Raw genomic sequence first — 21125 nt, 5'->3', positions numbered from 1 at the left:
AAACCGGTATGGTTGAGTTTCCATGTCCAGTGGTCCGTTCAACTAGTAAGGTTCAAATGTGGAAGGAGATGGGTAAGAGCAGCCTATTCCTCTATCTCGTCGTCTTTGAGATTTCTTCTAAAGTTTAGGGACCAAGAACAATTTGTAGCATTCCAAGCCTCCTTATAGAAGTATTTTTGGAGTTAGATAGCCGAAAGAGTCTGGGAAAAGCCTGTTTGAGTGTGGAACCAACAAGCCAAATGTCTGTCCAAAAAGTTGTAGAGGAGCCATCTCCAATAACACATTGGATATTCCCATAAATAAAATCTTTTGATGCAGAATGTATTTCCAAGGGCTTCTAGTTGAGATACATTTGTAATCGGCTGCCTTGAGATCAAAGTGATGTGACCCGTATTTGGCTTTGATTAAAATTCTCCAAAGGGCTTCTTTCTCCAAATAAAAACGCCAAATCCACTTGACAAGGAGGGCTTTGTTTTGTTGTTTAATGTCTGTGATCCCCAATCCCCCTTCATCTAGAGGTTTCTTTAATTTATCTCATTTTAACAAATGAGATAGCTTGTTGTCCCTTTGTTTTGTTCTTTAGTGTATTTCCAAGCTTGTTGTCCCTATAACCCGACCATAGAAAGTTTCTAAAACATTTTTCAATGGCATCAATAATTTTTCCAGAGGCACGATAGAGGGATAAATAGTAGATATGTAGATTGGATAAAGTTGCTTCCAAAAGGGTTAGTCTACCTCCTTTTGAGAGAAAATGGTGTTGCCAAGAGTATAGTCTTTTGTCTATTTTGTCCAAAATCGACTGCCAAAAGGTTATTGTAGTTGGTTTTCCTTGAAGAGGCAAACCCAAGTATATGGTAGGCAATTTCCTCACCTTATATTCAAATCTTGTTGCAATAGAATCCACTCATACATATTCACAATTAATACCCAGGAATTCAGATGAGTCCAAAAGCATTTTCAAAAAGGGTGATCCAATTTAAGAGGTTTTTAATCTTCCTCTCATTGTTGATAAATAAAATTAGTGTGTCATCGACAAAAAGGAGGTGATTGATGTTTAGATGTGAACTTGGGATAGAGTATCCGCTAATGAAGCCTTTTGCATCTACCAAAGTGAGGATTCTGCTGAGACTATCCATGTTGATGATGAAAAGAAAGGGTGATAATGGATCACCTTGTCTAAGGCCCCTAGTTGCTTTAAATTTCCCTCTAGCTTTGCCATTTATAATGATAGAGAAATTTGTGGAGCATATGCAACTTTTGATCCAATGTCTCCATCTTGTGCCAAGGTCCTTTACAATTAACAATTCATCAAGGAAATCCCAATCCACTTTGACGAAAGCTTTCTCAATGTCGAGCTTGATGGCCACCCCTTTAATTTTTCTTACATGCCAATATTCAATGATTTCGCTAGCAATCAAAGATGCATCCAGAATTTGTCTACCTTTCACAAAGGCTGATTGGTAGACCTTGATGGTAGATGGGAGGATTTTCTTGAGGCGATTTGATAGAACACAAGCAATAATCTTGTAGAATCTTGTAGTGAGGCTAATAGGTCAATAGTCTCCCACCTTCTTGACTATCAACGTCGATCTCATTGACATATGAAAATATCAAATGTCAAACGAAAATTTACACTCAGAACCAAACCAGATCCCTCTGTCATTTGAAGAAGAAGAGGGGAAAAAATCCAAGAATTCTCATACTCTACTTAAGTTTTCTAGTGAATGTATACTATAGAGAGATGTACAAATCCCAAAAATAATCCAAATTTTGGCATTATCATTTTAAACTGTGATGAACAAGGCATGGAAAAGAAATTCCTTCCTCAAGTAGATTTTTTATGGCCAAAAAAAATCAAAGAAATAATATACCACAGGAGATGACAAATACAGCAAAAAAAAATCAAAGAAATAATATACCACAGGAGATGACAAATACAGCATTCCTGTGAACGTGTACAGTACAGCCAATAAAACAACACTTACCCAACTGGATAACATAACTTATCATTGATCACTAAGAACATATGTGCATCTCAGACCGTGTCCGACGACGATAACAGTTTTTCCAGCTTGTTATTTGAAAGAATTTTGTTCGGGTCCAATGCTCGTCGTGCCTTGTTGTATTCGTCGACAGGAAACCGTTTCCTAAGTCTTGCTTGCAGGGCTGCAAGCTCATCCTTGTCCTTGGGAACCTGAAATTTACACCCAGTAAAACAAAAATGTCAAAATTTTATGGCCCCATTTTTGTAGGGCTTAAATTCTTAATCAGCAAAAGATTAAACTGGGTACCTCAATCTTAGCCCAATGTTCAAAGGCAGAATATTGATCCCACAGCAGTGTTTGGGCGAGGTGCCTATAGTGAAAGAACTCCTCTGTGATTTCCTTTCTCTGGCGTGCATCCGACGTAGGTAGGTACATGATTATTCCGACCTAATGGCAGCAGAAGACCATTGATTAAGTTAACAAGTTTATTACAGTACAAACCACAGTCGGGTCTTACTGATTTCTAATTGGTGAGACTTCAAAATAAAATTTCTTGGCTATTGAGTAAATATTTTTGCTAAGAAGCACAAATATGGATACGACGACATGAATATGGCGACACGTCATTTTTTTTAAATCTAGGATACGGACACGGCAAGGATACGTGTATTAAAGGTTTAAACATACATTTTTAAAAATATATATCATTTTTAAACAAGAATGAACATCAAAGTCGATGAGTAATGCATTTATATGCTTTAAAAATTAGTTTGATGTATTTTTACTCTCAAATTTTATTATTTTCTGTCATTTATGTGCTAATTAGCAGATGAAATAAATGTTTGATGCATGTATAACAAATATCAGTCCTATTTTGACTTTGTACGGCTAGTGTCTAACATATTTATTGCACTAACAAGTGTTGGATAAATGTCCAATAAGTGTCGGAGTGTTCAGGCGACTAACACGTGTTAGATATGGACACATTGGCCAAACTAAAATGTATGTGCTTCTAAGGATTTCTGAGATGGCAAAGGCCTAAAGCTACTGAATGGAAATGATTTTTAGTTGTCACTTATCAGCAACTAATCATCATATAAGATCACAACACTCTTCAGAATATAAGACCCATTTAGCAGAAAAGAAACTTCATGATACTTGATCTTTAATTTCATGATAACTAATGCTTCTCCCTTCATGCACAATAGCACACAATTGTGGAATGTCGATTTTTAACCGAGACGTGGGGGCACACTCTTCCCCATGGCTATGAAGCTCGCCTACACTGATACCAACTCCAAAAAGATAGGATTGTTTTAAGTTATTAAGTTCCAAGATCTTGGAGGATACCTCTAAACGTCCTCGTCTTTATCACCAGGGCAACCCTCGGGGCTGCACAAGTATAGATTTAAAACTTGAAAGAGAGAAAATATGAAGTTTGATGTTTAGAGTTTACCCAAGAGAATATATCATCCTCAGCTGAGCTTGAAGCTGGACTCATAGGGCTCTTGCTACAAGCAGTCCACCGCTGCTCAATAGGAGCAGGTGCAGGTATGTTTTCTTTTTCGATAAGCTGCTTCAATTCCTCTATGTATTCAATGTCTTTCATGTTAGGTTTTGCAAGAGTACCAGCGGGAAAGCAAGTCTCAGAGACCCATTGTTGGCCACCACAATCAAAACCTAAGATTTCATCGCTCCATCCAACTCTGTATCCTTCCGACTTCTTCCAGAACTCAGCCTCTGCTTGATTCACTTTTATTACATGCTCTTTGTTAAGAGGATCGAGGGCAAGTAGTTTATCGCGCAACTCCGTAAATGAAAATTCATTTATGTCTGTTTCATCACTAACACTGCAATTATCAAGCAAGCAATAAGATGAAATTAAAAAGTACTTCGAAAACAATGGGGAAGAAAAATATATATCTAAAAATATGTAGCAAAAAGAATTTGAAAAAGGTCCATAAATGACTCTTTGATGAAAAATGAATATCAACCAAAAGAGAAGGAGAAACAAATCAAAAGAAATGTAAAGTGATTTGAGGGGATAGAAATGTCAAGTATCTACATTTCAACCCATTTCCAGCATCCTAAAAATTATTGATGACTAAATACTCAAACAGAAGACAGAAGTAACCTGTGTTTTTTAAGGGACTCCACGTAGAGATCACGAACATGCTGTATGGCTTCCTCACTAGTATATTTCGGTTTTAATTTGGGAGGGCCTCTCCATTTTGAGATAGGATTGCAAGTCACAACAACAATAGCATCGGTGTAAGGAATATACAGGTATTTCACATGCTTATTGTCAGCCAACAATTTCCTGCATAGAGAGAAGTCAGACTTTATATGTGTAATTCTTCAACATTAATTGGATGATTTTAGAGGATGAAGACCCAAAAAAAAAAAAAAAAGTTTCGTCCTATTTGTGAGTAACGTGGATGGTAGAGACGATGCATTAACTTTAGATTTGATTGAAAAGGAGGCTTGTTTGACACTAAAAAATTTGAAATTTATAGTATCAATCTAAATTATGCAACAACTCCCATGAATCAATAGTTTAGATTTCAATCTACATATTACTACCCAAGCATACTATAAAACAATAAAAAAAATGATAGCATGCAAGCTCTAGAACTTTGGTCTTTTGTGAGGTTCTACGTTTTTCTTTGGACTTCGGTCTCGAAAACTTTTTGTAATTATTCTCTAGGTAACATCTTACTTAGTTGAAAACCCTTTCTCTAATGGGGTTTTTTGTATGTCCTTATATTCTTTCATTCTTTGTCAATGAAAACAATTATTTTTTATAAAAAAAAGATACAAAACTTTACATTAAGTAAATGAAAAGAGACTAATGATCTGAGATACAAAAGGAAACAGAAAAACAAAACATAACAAAGATAAAGAAAGACAAAAATCTTAAACTAACAGCATGCGTAAAGAAAACATAATTATAAAAGAGTAAGGAAAGCAGGCCAATTGCAGTTGTTTGTATAAAATATTTATATATATAGTTGAGAAATGGCAAAATTCAACTTTCAAAATCAGTAATTCCTTTGATAAGATATGGGATGCTAGTTCAGTAAAAGCATCAAAGATGCGATCATATACCTCTTTGGAGCCCTATAGCTAAATTCCTTTAGGGGACATTTGGGGCACTGAATTGGTTATTATAGTTGGTAGGTAGGTTATAACAATCAAGAGGTTATAGTAATTAGTGTTTGGGGCGCATACTATTTTAGTTTGAGTTATAATTGTTTGTGTTTGAGGTGTAAACTTTTTCTTTGGATAGAAAATAGTAAGCACAGTAGCAAAGAAGAAAATAAATGATGAGTGACAAATAGTAAATATTGCAGCAAATAGTAAATACCGTAGCAAAGAGGGTTTTGAAATAGTATTTATTATACTTAATTGTAGGTTATGAATAGTTGTACACACCACTATTATATTTGGTGCCTCAAACATGGAGTGGGCTATAATATCCCACCCCACCAACTTCTAGTTGGTGCCCTAAACTGTCCCTTCATGACAAAATAACCCAAATTTAGTCTTTAAATTTTAGATTATCAGAATACTGGCACCTAAAATATTTCAATTAACCTTTTAAACATTGTCAAATAAGAATAAGAACAAGAACAAGAATAAATAAGGTGAGATATAAACCATCATTTCAAACTGTAGTCTGTAACATGCTATAGGACTGCAAAAAATTAACTATCAAAGGGTACAAAATTACTTGTGGTTCTTCTTGATGTCTTTCATGTTCGAAATGTATGTGTGCTCCACAAGTTCCTGTCTCTCAACACACTGGAGGGTTACTTCAGCAACCACTCCAAGTCCCCCGAGACCACAACGAGCTAGAAAAAAAAGCTCTGGATCTTTATCTTTGGAAATCTCTATAGTACCCTTGGCAGGCGTGACCAATTTCATAGCAATAACCTGCTCGTCAATGGGAGGCAATTTTGCACCGGTACCATGTGCACCGACCTAGATGCATAATTGTGAAAAGTGTACATAAGCAAAAAATCTAAAAGAAAAGATGAAATTCCTGTAAAAGTAAAAATTGAAAACATCCATCGTATCCCACATATAAGTTTCTTGTTTTTTTAATGAAAACAACAATTTTCATTGAAAAAAATGAAAGAATACACAGATAATATAAAAAACAAGCCCACCAAAAAGGGAGATCCCTTTATAAAAAGGGACTCCAACTATGCGATGTAGTGCATAGAATAGTTACAAAAGATCTTCAAAATCGAAGCCTAGAATGAGACATGAATAAGACCAAGAGACTAAATCTCCACAAGATCCCTTTTCACACCCCTAAACACCCTACAATTCCGCTCCCTCTACAAAACCTAAATAATAGCACACACACCCCCACACCCCCGCAACCCACATATAATAATTATGCCACCAAAAATGTTCATTCTTTTTTTTTTTTTTGTTTATAAAGAACAAAAGAAAGAATACAAGGGGCATACAAAATAAAGCCCCGACCAAAAAAACCAAACTAAAACAAAAACGGGACTCCAATCAAGCAAAGTAAATCTGACAGAAATAACCAATCTTCCCAATCAATGTTCACTTCATATCCAGAGTAGTAACAATTTGATCATTTCTCTTCCAAACGAGATAAATTTTGTTAAAGCCCCCAACCAAAAAAGCCAAACTAAAACAAAAAAAGGGACTCCAATCCAGCAAAGTAAAATCTAAAAGAAATAACCAATCCACCCAATCAATGTTCAATTCATATCCAGAGTAGTAACAATGTGACCATTTCTCTTCCAAACGAGATAAATTTTGTTTCAAATGTAACCTCTTGACCAGTACTAGCACTACTACTAAGCTCGCCCAGCTTTCAAAATCATATTTCGGTCACAAGAAGAAAAATACAAACTAATCGAGACTGATAGGAAGTTTACAGATCAAATTTAATCAGTTTCAATCTATTTAAGACAAAAAATCAATGGTATCTTTTATCTTCACTCAAAACAGACTAATGTACACCCCTGGAAAGACAACTGTTCATATTTATCAACACACAGCCATGACATTGAAGTTTAAGTTTTCAAATAGATGAAAATGCAGCAGACAATCCAACATTGCAATTGAATTAGCAATTGAACAACATGAAAAACACAAAATCCTCATTAAACCACCTGAATGATGCCACCAATCTGCTGCTCCCTGATAGAAGCAAAATTCTGCAAAGTAAGCCCATACTCCTTGATTCCATCCACAAGCTGCTGAACCCTTATTCCTGCTTGAACCCTAACCCTCTTCCTATCCTTATCTACTTCCAAAACATTATCCATTAACGCCAAATTCACCATCCCCATCCTCGACAGTCCAATCCCATTCGGCGAAAGCCCCGAGCCAACAGGCCGAATCCTAGCCTTCTTCTCATTGGCCTCCTTCACCACTTGCTCAAGCTGCTCCAAATTCTCCGGCTGGTGAAACACTCTCGTTTGAACCTCATGAGTTCCACTCCAATTGGACACAGTGTGAAGATCCTCAGGCAGAGGAGCGTATCGGAAGATCTGGGCCTTCTTGTGCTTGGCGTTTTCGGGGAAAGGGAAGGAGTAGTAAGTGGCAGCGCCGCAGATAATGACGAGAGTGCCATAGCCAAGGTACTTACGAAGCTCGGAATCGAAGGAGGAGGACTGTGGTGGAGGAGAAACAGTGGAAAAGGGGCGAGGGGGATTCAAAGGGGGTTTGGAAATAGCGGTGGTGGGTGGGATTTGGAGACCGCGGAGACGGCAGAAATGGGATCGCCGGAGAGCGAGAAGTTTGAGCATTTGATAGTGCTGTGGGGTGGTTTCAGATCGATTACTGGGTTTATGGATTGCCCAACGGAGGAATTCAATTGAGCTCTTTGAAGTAAAAATTTATAGTTCGGAGATAAGTCAAAACTTGATTGTATGGATGATCCTAAAGTTTGTCTCTATAATGCAATTTGAATCACTTTCAAAACTAGTAAACCGTTAGTTTAAATTAGAGAGTTAAATGGTCTGTTTTTGGAGTGCAAAATTGAGTTGGTCTATGGTTTGAAATGCTAAGTTGAGTGAAGTCCGTTTGTATTTTGGATACTAGGTTGAATTAAGTTGGGATATTGATGTAGTTTTTGTAAATGAGATTGGTTCAATTTTTTTGTTTTTTTACTTTTTTTTTTCTTTGTTATTGTTGATTAATTTTCAACTATACATCTATTTTCTTAACCTTGTTATGACAAAAAGGATAAAAGCTCTAATTTTTTCAAATTGTAAAACATAACGGGTTCTTTTCAATGTATTCTTTTAAACAACGGTAAAAACTCTAATTCTTTTCAATTTATAAAATATACCATCAAAATAGATGTTTGTTGAATAAGAAATTTTGGATCAATCACAAGTTGTCACATCGTTTACTAAATTAATGACGAAATTCTAAATCATTAAATTTGGGTACATAGAAGTTGACATATGTCCCGAATTGAATTGAAGACAAATTTCGATGACGCCACGCAGTTTTGATGAGATTAATTTGGCTCAATTTGATATTGTTATTTGGGTTTAAAGTCCAACTACAAAAAAAAAAAATGAATTGGACCCAAATTTCAAATCAGACTCAAAACCAACTAATTGGGCCTAAGGGCTAGGCCCATGGACCAATTAAGCCCGAGTCCAACTAAGCCCAAGTCCAACTAATTGGACCCAAGAGCCAGGCCCATGGACCAACCAACCCCAAACCCACGAAGCCCACCTGAAAACTATATAAATAGAGAAGTTCTCTTCATTTGTGGGNTTTTAGCCCCAAATTACATTAAATTGGGGATAAATCCTTTATTTTTGAATTTGAGATCCCTGAATTTATCCCAAAATCAAATTAAAGTAGGACAAAGCTCAAAATTTTTCGTAAATTCGGCTATATCTCAAATTTGATCCCGAACTCAAGTTAAACTTATGTACTATATTCATAGTTTGACTGACACATCAATTGAGGTCAAATTCAAGAATAGATGTATTTAGATTTTGATTCCAACTTTATATTTTTTGAGATTCATCCACCCATATATGTGCATAAATCTCAAAAGGGGCATTTGAATAAGAAATTTTGGACCCATAGACCAACTAAGCCCAAGCCCACGAAGCCCACCTGAGAACTCTATAAATAGAGAAGTTCTCTTCATTTGTGGGGGTCAACATTTTCTACATTCAGAAAGTCCAGAGAGAATTCACCAACAAGCAGAAGACTCCCAAGACTCCTGAAGTTGCACTCCTAGAAGACAGAATACCCTTGAAGACACAAAGACTCTTCCAATACTTCTACTTTAAGAACGTTCGGTGCTTTCCTTCTTCAAGTCAAGCACATTCACCCAACCGAGAGAGAATCAGAGGATCAAGTATTAGAGATCGAACCACATCGCATCAAATCAACTTCAACATCAACACCAACTCAAGTTCAACCCCTTGTTTGACACGTTTCTCCGGAAACCTCGTGTGAACAAATTGGCATGCCCAGTGGAACCTCTCTACCTCTCATCTCTCTCTCAGCATCCGAACAAGAAAAATGGCACCTAAGAAGATGGTATCCAAGGCTTTCTCCACAAACGGCTCGTACATGGGACCTATCACCTACAGTCGCCCAAGAGAAGTCACGTAGGAGCAAGAGCAGAGCTCCCTCATCGCCCACAACATCTTAAGGTAAATGATGGAATCCCCACAAAGCGGGGTGGTTATTAAGGAAAACCCCTTATTTGACAACTCTACTTCCGCCTCCAGCAAGCCAAAAAGAGATTCACTGGCAGATGTGACGGCGGAAACGGCCATGGCAGAGATGGAAAGGAAGATTAACTTTCTGATGAAAGCCGTTGAGGAGCGAGACCATGAGATCGCTGCCCTGAAAGAACAAATGCAATCTCGAGAGGCTGTTGAATCAAGCCAAGCACCCACGATCAAAGCAACTAACAAGGGGAAAACCATGCTGCAAGAAAATCAACTGCAACAGTCAGCCTCGGTGGCCTCTCTGTCGGTTCAACAACTGCAAGACATGATCATGACCTTCATAAGAGCTTAATATGGAAGGTCGACTCAAACTTCCTTCGAGTATTCCAAGTCATACACCCAGAGGAACAACAACTTGAGAATGCCTGCAGGGTATCAACCTCTAAAGTTCCACCAATTCGATGGAAAGGGCAACCCAAAGCAACACATCGCCCACTTTGTAGAAACATGCGAGAATACGGGAACAAGGGGTAATCTACTAGTCAAACAGTTCATCAGAACCCTCAAAGGAAACGCTTTTGACTGGTACACGGACTTAGAGTTTGAGGTGATTGACAGTTGGGAGCAACTTGAAAGAGAATTCTTGAATCGCTTCTACAGCACTAGACGCACCGTCAGTATGATGGAGCTGACAAATGCCAAACAATAGAAAGGGGAGCCAGTCATCGACTATATCAACCGATGGAGAGCTCTGAGTCTAGATTGCAAAGATCGACTCACCGAACTTATCCGCTGTAGAAATGTGCATGCAGGGTATGCACTGGGAACTCCTCTATATCCTGCAGGAAATAAAGCCTCGTACCTTTGAAGAATTGGCGATCCGCGCCCACAACATGGAGCTAAGTATCGCCAACATAGGAACGAAGGGCTTCTTGAGCCACGAACCGAAGAAAGACAAGAAAAAGGTGAAGGGCGCCAAGAAAATTGTGAAAGGTGCCACAAAAGAATCAGTGGTCGTTAACACGACCCCATTGAAGTTATCCTCGAAACGGAAAGAGAAGAAGATAGAAAAAAAAGACGAAGAAGGCAAAAGATGTCGCCTAACCCTAAAGAAGCGACAGGAAAAAGTCTACCCGTTCCCCGACTCCGACGTTGCAGATATGCTCGAGCAACTACTAGAGAACCACCTTATCCAGCTACTAGAATGTAAACGACTGAAACAAGCCGACAAAGTGGATGAACCCAACTACTGCAAGTATCACAGGGTCGTTAGCCACCCAGTCGAAAAATGTTTTGTACTGAAGGAATTGATCCTTAGATTGGCTCGTGAGAGGAAAATAGGGCTGAAACTAGATAAGGTGGTCCAAACGAATCATGCTACGGTGACGGTAACTCCAAACGTGTTAGGACCAGTCATATATTATGAAGAAAGGGAGAGCTCGGTCCAATTTGGGATCTTTGAACCTGTGGTAGTGCAGTTTCAGCAAGAGGTCCAAGCCACAGATCCTCAAAATAGAGGAGAACGCGCTGACGATGACAATAATGAAGGCTGGATCCTTGTGGCACGCCGTAAGAAGAAAAAACTGAACTTTACCCAAAAAGAGTTACGCTCTCATTGAAGCTATAAGAGAGGGAGCAAGACGTAAAAAAGGAAGGGTAGAAAGAAGGCTTGGAGGCCCAAGGCTGTTGATGAGAAAGAGAGGATGTTCCTCGTCCTAGGCGACAGGTGACGTTAGTAGATTTCCTCCCGAAGAACTTCTACAAGTGGGGTTCAAAGGAGATGTCAGAGGCTGCTACATGTCATATGTCAATACCATGGAAGAAGAAGATACCATTCCAGGCCCATTAAAATCGACAAAAGAGCCAAAGGGTTCGCGACCATTCAACATAGACAACCTGCTCTCGCTCATGCGAGAAGCTAAGACGACCCTCATTGAGGCACTATTAGAATCCAACACATCTGGTGCATCGACCTCCATAGCACGTACGTATGCCTCATGTTGCACATCCATAGGTTTCTCAGATGAAGATCTGCTACTAGGATTCAAATTACATAATAAGCCTTTGTACGTCTCTGGATACATTCGAGAATAGAGAGTGGGTCAAATCCTCATCAACAACATATCTGCCGTCAATATAATGCCTAAGACGACTATGAAACAATTGGTAATACTCATAGAAGGGCTATCGAATAGCAAATTAGTAATTCAGGGTTTCAATCAGGCAGCCAAAGGGCGATAGGCATGATACGGTTAGAGCTTCTCATTGGCGATCTGAAGGCTAACGCATTGTTTCATGTGATAGACTCAAGGACCACTTACAAGCTACTATTGGGACGCCCTTGGATTCATGGGAATGGTGTGATTACATCGACACTACATTAGTGTTTTAAGTTTTACTAAGATGGGATTAAGAAGGTTGAAGCAAATTCTAATCCGTTTTCCGAGGCTAAGTCTCACTTCGCAGATGCAAAGTTTTACCTAAAGAGCGAGAATTCTAGTGAGACTATGCCAGCAGAGAACTTGTTGGCTAAGGAAGCAGGTGGATCCCGGTCGAGGTCGCCAATAGACACAGAGAAAGGGGCAAGTAGCAATACAAGCCTCTAGCTCAAAATAGAGTAGGACATCCCTCGGCATTGGAGAAACACCCGTGGTGAGGGGCAAAAAAGCCTCAAAACCTCTAATTCTATGTTATGTCCCTTTGTCGAGACGAAAAAAGGGTGAGTCACCTTTTACGGAAAGCTCAAAAGGTTTGCAGGTCGATGACATAGAAATTCTATAGGAGAGTTTCATCACACCTCTCACGCCGATAACAAAGCAGGAAGTCCACAAGCTGGAGGCAGAAGTGACGGGGTTAAAGCTACCCGAAAGGTGAACTGAAGATGGATTCGATCCAAGGCTTACAAGCTATTGGCGAAGGCGGGCTATGGCTTCACAACTCACACTAAGTTCAAGAGTTTGAAGATTTATGAGCAACCCCGACTCTCGCCGACCCAAAAGAAGCCTTTGCAAGAAGGACACTCTATACCCACGTCGAAGGCAGGACTCGGATATGAGCCGTCAAAGCTAGTCTGCATAATCAGAAAGACGAAGGGGAGAGTGGCCAATAGCAATTATATCACTGCAAAAGAAATCGATGATATAGGAGAAAAGAAGAGCAAAGATAAAAAAGCCTCAGCCTTCAACCGTATTAGACCGTCTGCCGCATGCGCCTTGGTCTTCGAGTGGTTAAGCATGACAGAAGCAGAGAGGGGAAGGCCACATACTATTTCCAGAGCTACTCGACGTTTAGTCTTTCGAAGGTTGACTCTGTCGAATGAAGGAAATGAGGAAATCATCTATCAATCGCCGGTGGTGATGCGACCGTCAGCCTTCCAGAGACTAGGTGCAGTTCCAAAGAAAAGCGAAGAAAAACCCCGCGCTCCCATTTTTGTATCGCATGAAGCACGAGAGGATTAAAGATCCCTTTGACCAATATGTCCCTAGTAAGATACAGGGGAAGGGAAAAGCTTACGCTGACGCTCTGAAATGACTATAAGAAAGAGGGGGTCGATATCCCGAGCGTCCATCTGGTGATGAATCAACCTTAAAAACGCTCCGGACCAGAAGCCATCAGGAGAGGCAAGAAGTGATGGAGAAATCCGTTGTACTGTTCCCTCACGTATGAAGAGAAAGACCTACGTTACTCTAAACACAAGTGAGGGCTCGCTCAAAGTAAAGAGGCGCGACATCGTTTTCACCAATCCTCATAATGGAAATTTAGAACAGGAGGGAGGCGAAACTTCGTGCCACCACATCACCATCACAGAAGAATCCGAAGAAGGTATAACCAAAGAGGAAGTGGAGGACGCTCCGTAAGGTCTAGAGGACGGTGGTCAATCCACGGTGGATGAACTAAAAGAGGTGAATCTGGGCACAGTAGAAGAACCGCGTCCGACTTTCATCAGTACGTCCCTCTCTGAAGTGGAAGAGGATGAATACATGAGTTTGCTCACCGAATACAGGGATGTTTTATACTGGTCATACAAAGAGATGCCGAGACTAGATCCAAAAGTAGCAGTCCACCATCTCGCGATCAAACAGGGGTGTTAATGCGTTAGTTTTGTTGAATGAAAATATGGATGATATGCGTTGATGGATTGTGTTGTGTACTCAAGTTTCCCCAGTGGAATTCAAGTGTAAATTCCTCTGAGTTTCCTGGTAAGTTCAGGGTCGAACACAGGGACTTGTAAAAATAGTTGCGTTGGTAATTTTTATGAAAACTTGCGGTAACCAGTTAAATAAATCGTTGGGTTTGTTGTTTGCGTTGATGAAAATAAATAACGAATGCGATAGAGTTTGAAAAGAGTTGGCAAATGGGAAATATGATGAATATGCGGTGAACAGGTTGAGAAAGGTTTCGGCTAACACTCCCTAGAATGCGTTCATGCTTTGCGATCATGCAACATGCATACAATAGTAAACCACCTCTTGGCGTGAATGCTACGGCTTCTAAGGCTAGAACGCATGCGATAAATATGCGATAAGTCTACAAGGTTTACACATAAACCTCTGTCTCTATTTATGCGATGACAACATGACATTCACACAAATATGCGACCACATAATATCATTCCCATTCCTAGGATGCATGCGATGCAAGTTGACAAACAGAGCTTACCTCTAAGTTCCTATCTCTTGTTTATGCAAGTCTAATCTTGCTCTTTCGAGTTCAGATTATAATCTAGCTCTCTCAAGACATTAGATTCTTTCTTTAGATTCTCTCTCTAGTAACTCTAAAGGGTATTTAACACAGCATAAAACAAGACAATTGCAAGCAATGAACTTCCTAGGTCATGTTAGCTTAGTTCTTCTCAATCCATTCAACAAATTTAGCTACTCATGCGTATTGAGAGAGTGAGCAGATGTAGAAGTAGAAATTCCATTGAATAGATATGAGATGAAATACAAAGTAACAATGCAAGTATAGTAAAGAGTCTGGTAGCAATTTCTTGCTGTCAGGCGTTTACACTATTTCTACTCGTGCTCTAAGATATTCTTGCTCTCGCGAGAGTCGGCCCGCTCTCTGCTCTTACGCCCCCAAAGTTCTCTTCTCGAGCTGCCTTGGGCAATTTCCAACGCCACCACTCTTCTCTTGCTCTGCCGTAAAATGGAAAAGAAAACTATGAACAGAAGCACTGATGAATTTGTTACTCATCAACCCCTTTTTTGAAGATTGCACTTGGTATTTATAGGGCATCAAAGGTGAAAGGCGGCTTCTCTCTCTCGGTTGTACAGATGGGACTACTTTAATTCCTGACTGATGCGCCGGATAATTGTCACCGATAAAGCTGAATGTACTTCGTGACCGTTATCGGCTGTCAACTTAATTTGGATCCGACTGTCGTTAGCTTTCTGTCTCATCGCTCTTAATTGTCCTTTAGCCCGGATGTGTCACCATGTTGCGCTGACCAAGTTGTGGTGATTCTTCTTGGGTGAATGTTTGCGAGCACGATCAGTGCAAAGTCTTGCAATGAAGTTGCGCTCGACCAATGTATTCCTATGATCACAATCTCTGTATTGCGTTAATGCATATTCTGCACAAAAATATAAAGATCAACTGCTCTTATGCGTTGGATGTATGCGACCGCAATATTATAGAATTTATGCTTAATGGACGCAATTTAACATATTTCATCAACGTAATCCAACATTGTTTAAGAACTTAGTGCTATGTTAACATGCATTTTTGCCCGTTATCAGGTGTCGACCCATTAAGCAGGCTCAGCGACGCTTTTGGCCAAAAATTATCCCTCAGATTGAGGTTAAGGTCAATAAGTTGATCGAAGCCGGGTTCATTCGTGAAGTTAAATATCCAACATAAATAACCAACATTGTCCTGGTTAGAAAAAAGAATGGACAGCTTCGTGTCTGCATAGACTTTCGCGACCTACACAGCACATGCCTGAAAGACGATTTTCCATTGCCCATCACAGATATCATGGTCGATGCGATGACGGGACATGAGGTCTTATCCTTTATGGACGGATATATTGCTACAAGGTAATGCCCTTCGGGTTGAAGAATGCTGGCACTACTTATCAATGTGCCATGCAGAAGGTGTTTGATGATATGTTACACAAATACGTGGAGTGCTATATGGATGACCTTGTGGTCAAGACTAGGCAATGACAGAACCATTTGAAAGATCCAAGAACCGTATTCGATCGCCTGCGAAAGTACCAGTTAAAGATGAACCCCCTCAAATGCGTGTTCGGCATAACTTGAGGAAAGTTTCTGGGCTTCATTGTGAGACATCGAGGGATAGAGATAGACCAATCCAAGATTGATGCCATCCAGAAGATGCCAAGACCAAGGAATCTACATGAGTTGAGAAGTTTGCAAGGATGTCTGGCCTACATCCGGAGATTTATTTCTAATCTGGCAGGGCGATGTCAACCCTTTCAAAGATTGATGAGAAAGGGGGAGAAATTTGAATGGGATGAAGCCTGCCAGAATGCTTTCGATAACAGAGGTACCTGATCAGCCCTCCATTGCAGGGCAAGAGAGATCACTGAGGGCATTGTTGGCACAAGAAAGAGAAAAGGGAAAAGAACGCACTCTCTATTATCTAAGTAAAACCCTAAACGGAGCCGAGATCAATTATTCCCTTATCGAGAAGACATGCCTTGCACTCTTCTTTTCCATAGATAAGTTGAGGCACTACATACAAGCCTTCACAGTCCACTTAATTGCGAAAGTCGATCCCATAAAGTACGTCTTGTCCAGACCAATCATCTCGGGACGTTTAGCCAAGTGGGCAATCATTCTTCAACAGTACGACATTGTTTATATACCACAAAGAGCAATTAAAGGGCAGACATTGGCCGACTTCCTGGCAACATCGAATTGGGAGTTAAGGGAAGACTTATCCAATGATGAAGTTCTCTTCACAGAAACCTCAAGACTGTGGGTCATGTTCTTTACTAGTGCGGCACGGAGAAATGGTGTGGGGGCAAGTATTGTCCTCATTTCGCCAGAAAAACACATGATGCCTTATAGCTTTGCACTTGTCGAGTTATGCTCAAACAACGTCGATGAATACCAAGCCTTGATAATTGGTCTTCAAATGGCCTTAGAGATTGGAGTAGCTTGTATAAAGATCTACGGTGATTCAAAGTTGATAATCAACCAACTCTTATGCCAGTATGAGGTGAAGCATGACAACATGAAACCCTACTTCACTGACGCTCGCCAGTTGATGGAAAAGTTTGAAAGCGTGATGTTGGGGCACATCCCAAGGACGAAGAACAAGAAAGTGGATGCCTTGGAAAACCTAGCCACTGCCTTAACGATCCTGGATAATGTGCCCCTTAATATATTGCTCTGGCAGAGATAGGTTGTACCTCCGGTCGGGACTGCATGTGGGGAAACGAATGCGATATCAGTCTACCTAACTGACGAGGAAGACTGACGATAGCCCATTATAGATTACCTTGAGCATGGAAGGCTTCCGGATGACCCCCGCCGTAAACCGAGGTTCGAAGAAGGGTCGCGCATTTCATTTACTACAAAAGGGTCCTATACCGTCGATCCCTTGAAGGACTTTTCATTCGATGCCTTAGTAAAGACGAGTCAGCAAAGGCTTTGGAGGAAGCACACTCAGGCGTATGTGACGCACATCAAGCTGGACAAAAGCTATAATTCCACCTGAAAAGAATGGGTTACTATTGACCGGGGATGATCTAGGAATCGATGGATTATACAAAGAAGTGTGAAGCCTATCAATATCACGTAAATTTCATTCATCAACCGCCCGAGCCTCTGCATACGACCATAGCCTCGTGGCTTTTCGAAGCATGGAAGCTAAGAAAGAAAACGTGGTGGATTTTATCCGCACTCATATCATTTATCGGTATGGTATTCCCCATGAGATCGTGATGGATAACAGGAGACAATTCTCCAACAGTTTGATGGATAGGTTGTGTGAAAAATTCAAATTCAAGCAGTACAAGTCATCCATGTATAACACCGCCGCAAATGAGTTAGCTGAGGCATTTAACAAGACATTGTGCAACCTTCTGAAGAAAATTGTTTCCAAGTCGAAGAGAGATTGGCAGGAAAAGATCGGTGAAGCGTTGTAGGCTTATCCCACCACTCACCATACCCCTATAGGAGTCACCCCGTACTCTCTCGTTTATAGGGTAGAAGCTGTCCTTCCTTTGGAAAGAGAAATTCCATCACTAAGAATGGCGGTACAAGAAGGGCTGACTATAGAGGACAACGCCAAACTGTGGCTCAAAGAGTTGGAAGCACTGAACGACGAATGATTAGAAGCTCAACAAGCATTGGAATGTTATCAGGTGCGAATGTCTAAAGCCTTCGATAAGCATGTAAAGCCTTGATTTTTTCAAGTCGGTGATCTAGTGCTCGCCATAAGGAGACCAATTATCATGACAAGACATACGGGGAATAAGTTTACACCTAAATGGGATGGGCCCTAAGTCGTCAAAGAAGTCTACACAAATGGAGCGTACAAAATAGTTGACCAAGATGGCTAAGAATTGGCCCAATCAACGGCAAGTTTCTCAAGAATTTTTACGCTTAACAAATGTAAAAAAAAAAAAAACCTTTGTACGAACTACATTACGACTTGATCCTTGTCATTATAAAGGGTACGTAGGCAAGTTAAAGAAATTTAAGTTCAGTCGTGCATAAAAAAAATTCATTTTTTAACTACGTTATGACTTAATCCCTATCATTATAAAGGGTACGTAGGCAGCTTAAAAGAATTTAAGTTTAGTCACGTAATAATATATATATGTGTGTGTGTATGTGTGTGTGCATGTACATGTGTCCAATGAGAGATAAGCAAATAAGAGAAGCAGAAATTTAAAGGAGGCTACACGATGCCAGAAAACATCACTGAGGAAATAACAAAAAAAAAACGTTCATATAAGAGACTTCAACGCTACAATAGTCGACTCCAGTAGTTAAAAAAAAAAAGAAAAAAAAAAACTTCAGGCCACTTCCTACTGAAGTACGCCTAGTCCAATAAGACAAACAACGTCAAGTCAGGGTACCTAGTGGTAGCTCTCCAGCTCTTGATGCATTGCTTCTAACACATGACGTAGGACATCCAAAGCTTTAACGTCCTTGTCAGAAAGGATTAGGGTGGTCTCGATCTTGTTTATCACCCCCCGCACCTCCGAGGCCTCAAACTTATGTCGAATCAAAAGGCCTTCGCTCTCAAAAATCAGTCGTGATATTTCGGCCCCTTCGGCCCTAATGGCCTCCAACCTGGCTAATAGTTTCTTTTCTTCTTGTAAGGCCCGAGAGTCGCATTCAAGGAGCACCTTTCGTTTAGCAAAAACACTATTCTCATCGTACATTATCTTCTCCATATCAAACTTGGCCTCCTCCAAATGTTGCTCCTTACTTGTCTGAGTTAAATGAGAGGAATAGGATAATTGGAACTTATTATACTTCTCCACATTTCGGAAGTACTCATCTACAAGTTTTTTGAGAGAAGGGAGGCTGGCACCACAAATGTTGGAAATGGCTCGGAATATCTTATGCATTTCTTTCTCCAGATTAAGAACTTTCTCGAAAGGAGTACACATGATCTTCTTGTGCATAGTCTCCCACATGGTCAAGGCTGCGTGGCGTCGAACGTCAGAAACCACAGTGGCAGCACAAAATTCGAAAATCTCGGGAACGGTCAGGGGTGGTGCCCTATTTACTCGCCTCAGGAACTCACTATCACTTGGACTTGCCAAGACCCTCAATGCTTCTTCGGGTTGGAGAACCCTTCCTACCACAAGCACCAAGGGGCAACTAGTTTCCTTGAAATATGAAGCCTCGATGTTCTCGACAACCACCGCCTCCTTGGCATGAGGGATGTCTTCTGAGGATAGCACGCGCTTGACAGAACCTTGGCAGGGAATCCACTGGCAGCACTTCAGAGGTACCAACTCCCTCAACGGCTGAGTCAACGACAAAAGGGCCCACCAAAGATTCTTCGCTTCATGATGCTTCAAGTCCTTGGAGAGAGAGGTTCAGAAGTGACTACAAAAAAAGGAAGATTAAATGTAAATCGTACAAAAAAAACCACATACCAGTGAGTTGAGAGCATTAGAAGCCACTGGATCATTCTGAGCCCGCTCAAGAAAATTGGCATCTGATGCCCTGTGTTTTTTGGAGGATCGCTTCCAATAATGGTTGTCGGTACTACTTTGATTGTCCTCCTCAATCGGTTTGGAAGTGCCTTTTTGTGCGATCACTACCGCCTCCTCAGTCAGGCGAAGCTGCTTCCCTCCATGATTGATCCCTTTACCTTTGGGTAGTCTTGGTGGCGCTGGGGGAGGGATAGCACTGGTCACTAACAAATGACGATTCTCTTCAAAGTAGTTCCCATGCTTCGTTAACCACCAATCCTTGAACCGGGGGATAACATGAGTGTGCGGAACCAATGTACGGGACGACAGGAATACCTGAGACAAGGGCTTGCATCTCATGCATACTCTCCAGTAATATAAAATGTTCTTCGGTGTAGGGGCGGGAGGTATTTGATGACGGAAAATTAGATGTCAATTTAATCGACAACTAAAATCTCTTGGACGCAATATGCGATGCATGTTCTTAAAGTATGTGTTGATAGTCATGCGTCGATGGTCATGCATTGGAATGAATATGCGCCAATAAATGTATGCGATGACCATGCGCCCTGTCACAAGTTTTCTTACGCTTGCGCCAAGTGTAACACGAACGCAAGTTTCTCGAGTGATCCGAGGTCGAACTCAGGGACTTGTAGCAAAATGAATGCGGTAATGTGCATACAGTGGTTGAATAAAAGAATGTTGGAGGGGTTGTTAAGCTAACACTACTCCTACTCCTAGCTAACAGACAATGCAATGAGAATATGCATGAGAGGTAGAGACACAACAACTCTTGACATGAAACAAATGGATGGGAAAAATAGATAAAATGCGAAGATGTTTTTGTTGCAATACTTAAGAGTGACCGCAAGGGCAACCCTAGTCAACGCAAGCCATGCAATCATGCAACACACACTTGAGCCTAACTCTAGGAAGGCATGCATAAGTGTCGAGATGACTGCATACAGCCACCATATCCTACTTCCTGGATGCATGCAATATCCTCTCCGTAAGGTGCATACTCTATGTGATAGCAAACAGAGCTTATTCCTAAGTTCCCCATTCTTGCTTATGCGTTCCAATCCGCTCTTCCGAGTCTTAGATTTGGATTTTAGACTACTCTTCCAAGTATGCCTAAGTGATGAATGATGCACTCATAAGACAAGGTAATCACATAAACTTGGTTGACGCAAGATTATTCCTATCTCTAGTGAACAATGCATATATTGTTTAATGCGACCAACCACTTACCCTCCCGAGCAGTTGGTTGTTGTTGACTTTACTCATAGACAAGCATTGCAT

At 40.6% G+C, this 21125-nt stretch overlaps 2 protein-coding genes across 3 annotated transcripts; one reads left to right on the top strand and one right to left on the bottom strand.

Annotated features, from left to right (window-relative positions):
• Nucleotides 1-1808: 1808 nt before the first annotated feature.
• LOC120073973 (L-galactono-1,4-lactone dehydrogenase, mitochondrial) lies at nt 1809-7906 on the bottom strand. 2 transcript variants are annotated; one of them, XM_039026910.1, is made up of 6 exons: nt 7145-7903; nt 5719-5969; nt 4120-4305; nt 3442-3835; nt 2292-2432; nt 1809-2194 (listed from the first exon to the last, which is right to left on the bottom strand). In XM_039026910.1, the coding sequence occupies exons 1-6, from the start codon at nt 7781-7783 to the stop codon at nt 2036-2038; spliced, it is 1770 nt and encodes a 589-aa protein (XP_038882838.1). In that variant the 5' UTR covers nt 7784-7903; the 3' UTR covers nt 1809-2035. The 2 variants fall into 2 exon arrangements, with proteins under 2 accessions (XP_038882838.1, XP_038882839.1); XM_039026911.1 differs by lacking the exon at nt 1809-2194 and adding an exon at nt 3336-3377 and having other exon boundaries at nt 2296-2432; nt 7145-7906.
• Nucleotides 7907-17525: 9619 nt separating this feature from the next.
• Nucleotides 17526-17996, top strand: LOC120073636. Its single transcript, XM_039026442.1, has 2 exons — nt 17526-17806; nt 17870-17996. Exons 1-2 carry the CDS (start codon nt 17526-17528, stop codon nt 17994-17996), a joined length of 408 nt encoding a protein of 135 aa, XP_038882370.1.
• The last annotated feature ends 3129 nt before the right edge of the window (nt 17997-21125 follow it).

This window comes from Benincasa hispida, chromosome 3, assembly GCF_009727055.1.
Source record: "Benincasa hispida cultivar B227 chromosome 3, ASM972705v1, whole genome shotgun sequence".
Taxonomy (NCBI): Eukaryota; Viridiplantae; Streptophyta; class Magnoliopsida; order Cucurbitales; family Cucurbitaceae; genus Benincasa; species Benincasa hispida.
The sequence above is the reverse complement of the archived record's forward strand: the minus strand, read 5'-3'. Positions and strand labels throughout refer to the sequence as shown.

What these genes read in the sequence shown, in the direction of transcription:
- LOC120073973 (XM_039026910.1), bottom strand. Translation starts at nt 7,783, where the DNA reads ATGCTCAAACTTCTCGCTCTCCGGCGATCCCATTTCTGCCGTCTCCGC. An exon ending in GAGTCCCTTAAAAAACACAG is followed by an intron (nt 3,836 to 4,119) that starts GTTACTTCTGTC and finishes TGATAATTGCAG; the next exon opens with TGTTAGTGATGAAACAGACA. An exon ending in AACATTGGGCTAAGATTGAG is followed by an intron (nt 2,195 to 2,291) that starts GTACCCAGTTTA and finishes TGTAAATTTCAG; the next exon opens with GTTCCCAAGGACAAGGATGA.
- LOC120073636 (XM_039026442.1), top strand. Translation starts at nt 17,526, where the DNA reads ATGGAAGCTAAGAAAGAAAACGTGGTGGATTTTATCCGCACTCATATC. An exon ending in GAAAAGATCGGTGAAGCGTT is followed by an intron (nt 17,807 to 17,869) that starts GTAGGCTTATCC and finishes TCTCGTTTATAG; the next exon opens with GGTAGAAGCTGTCCTTCCTT.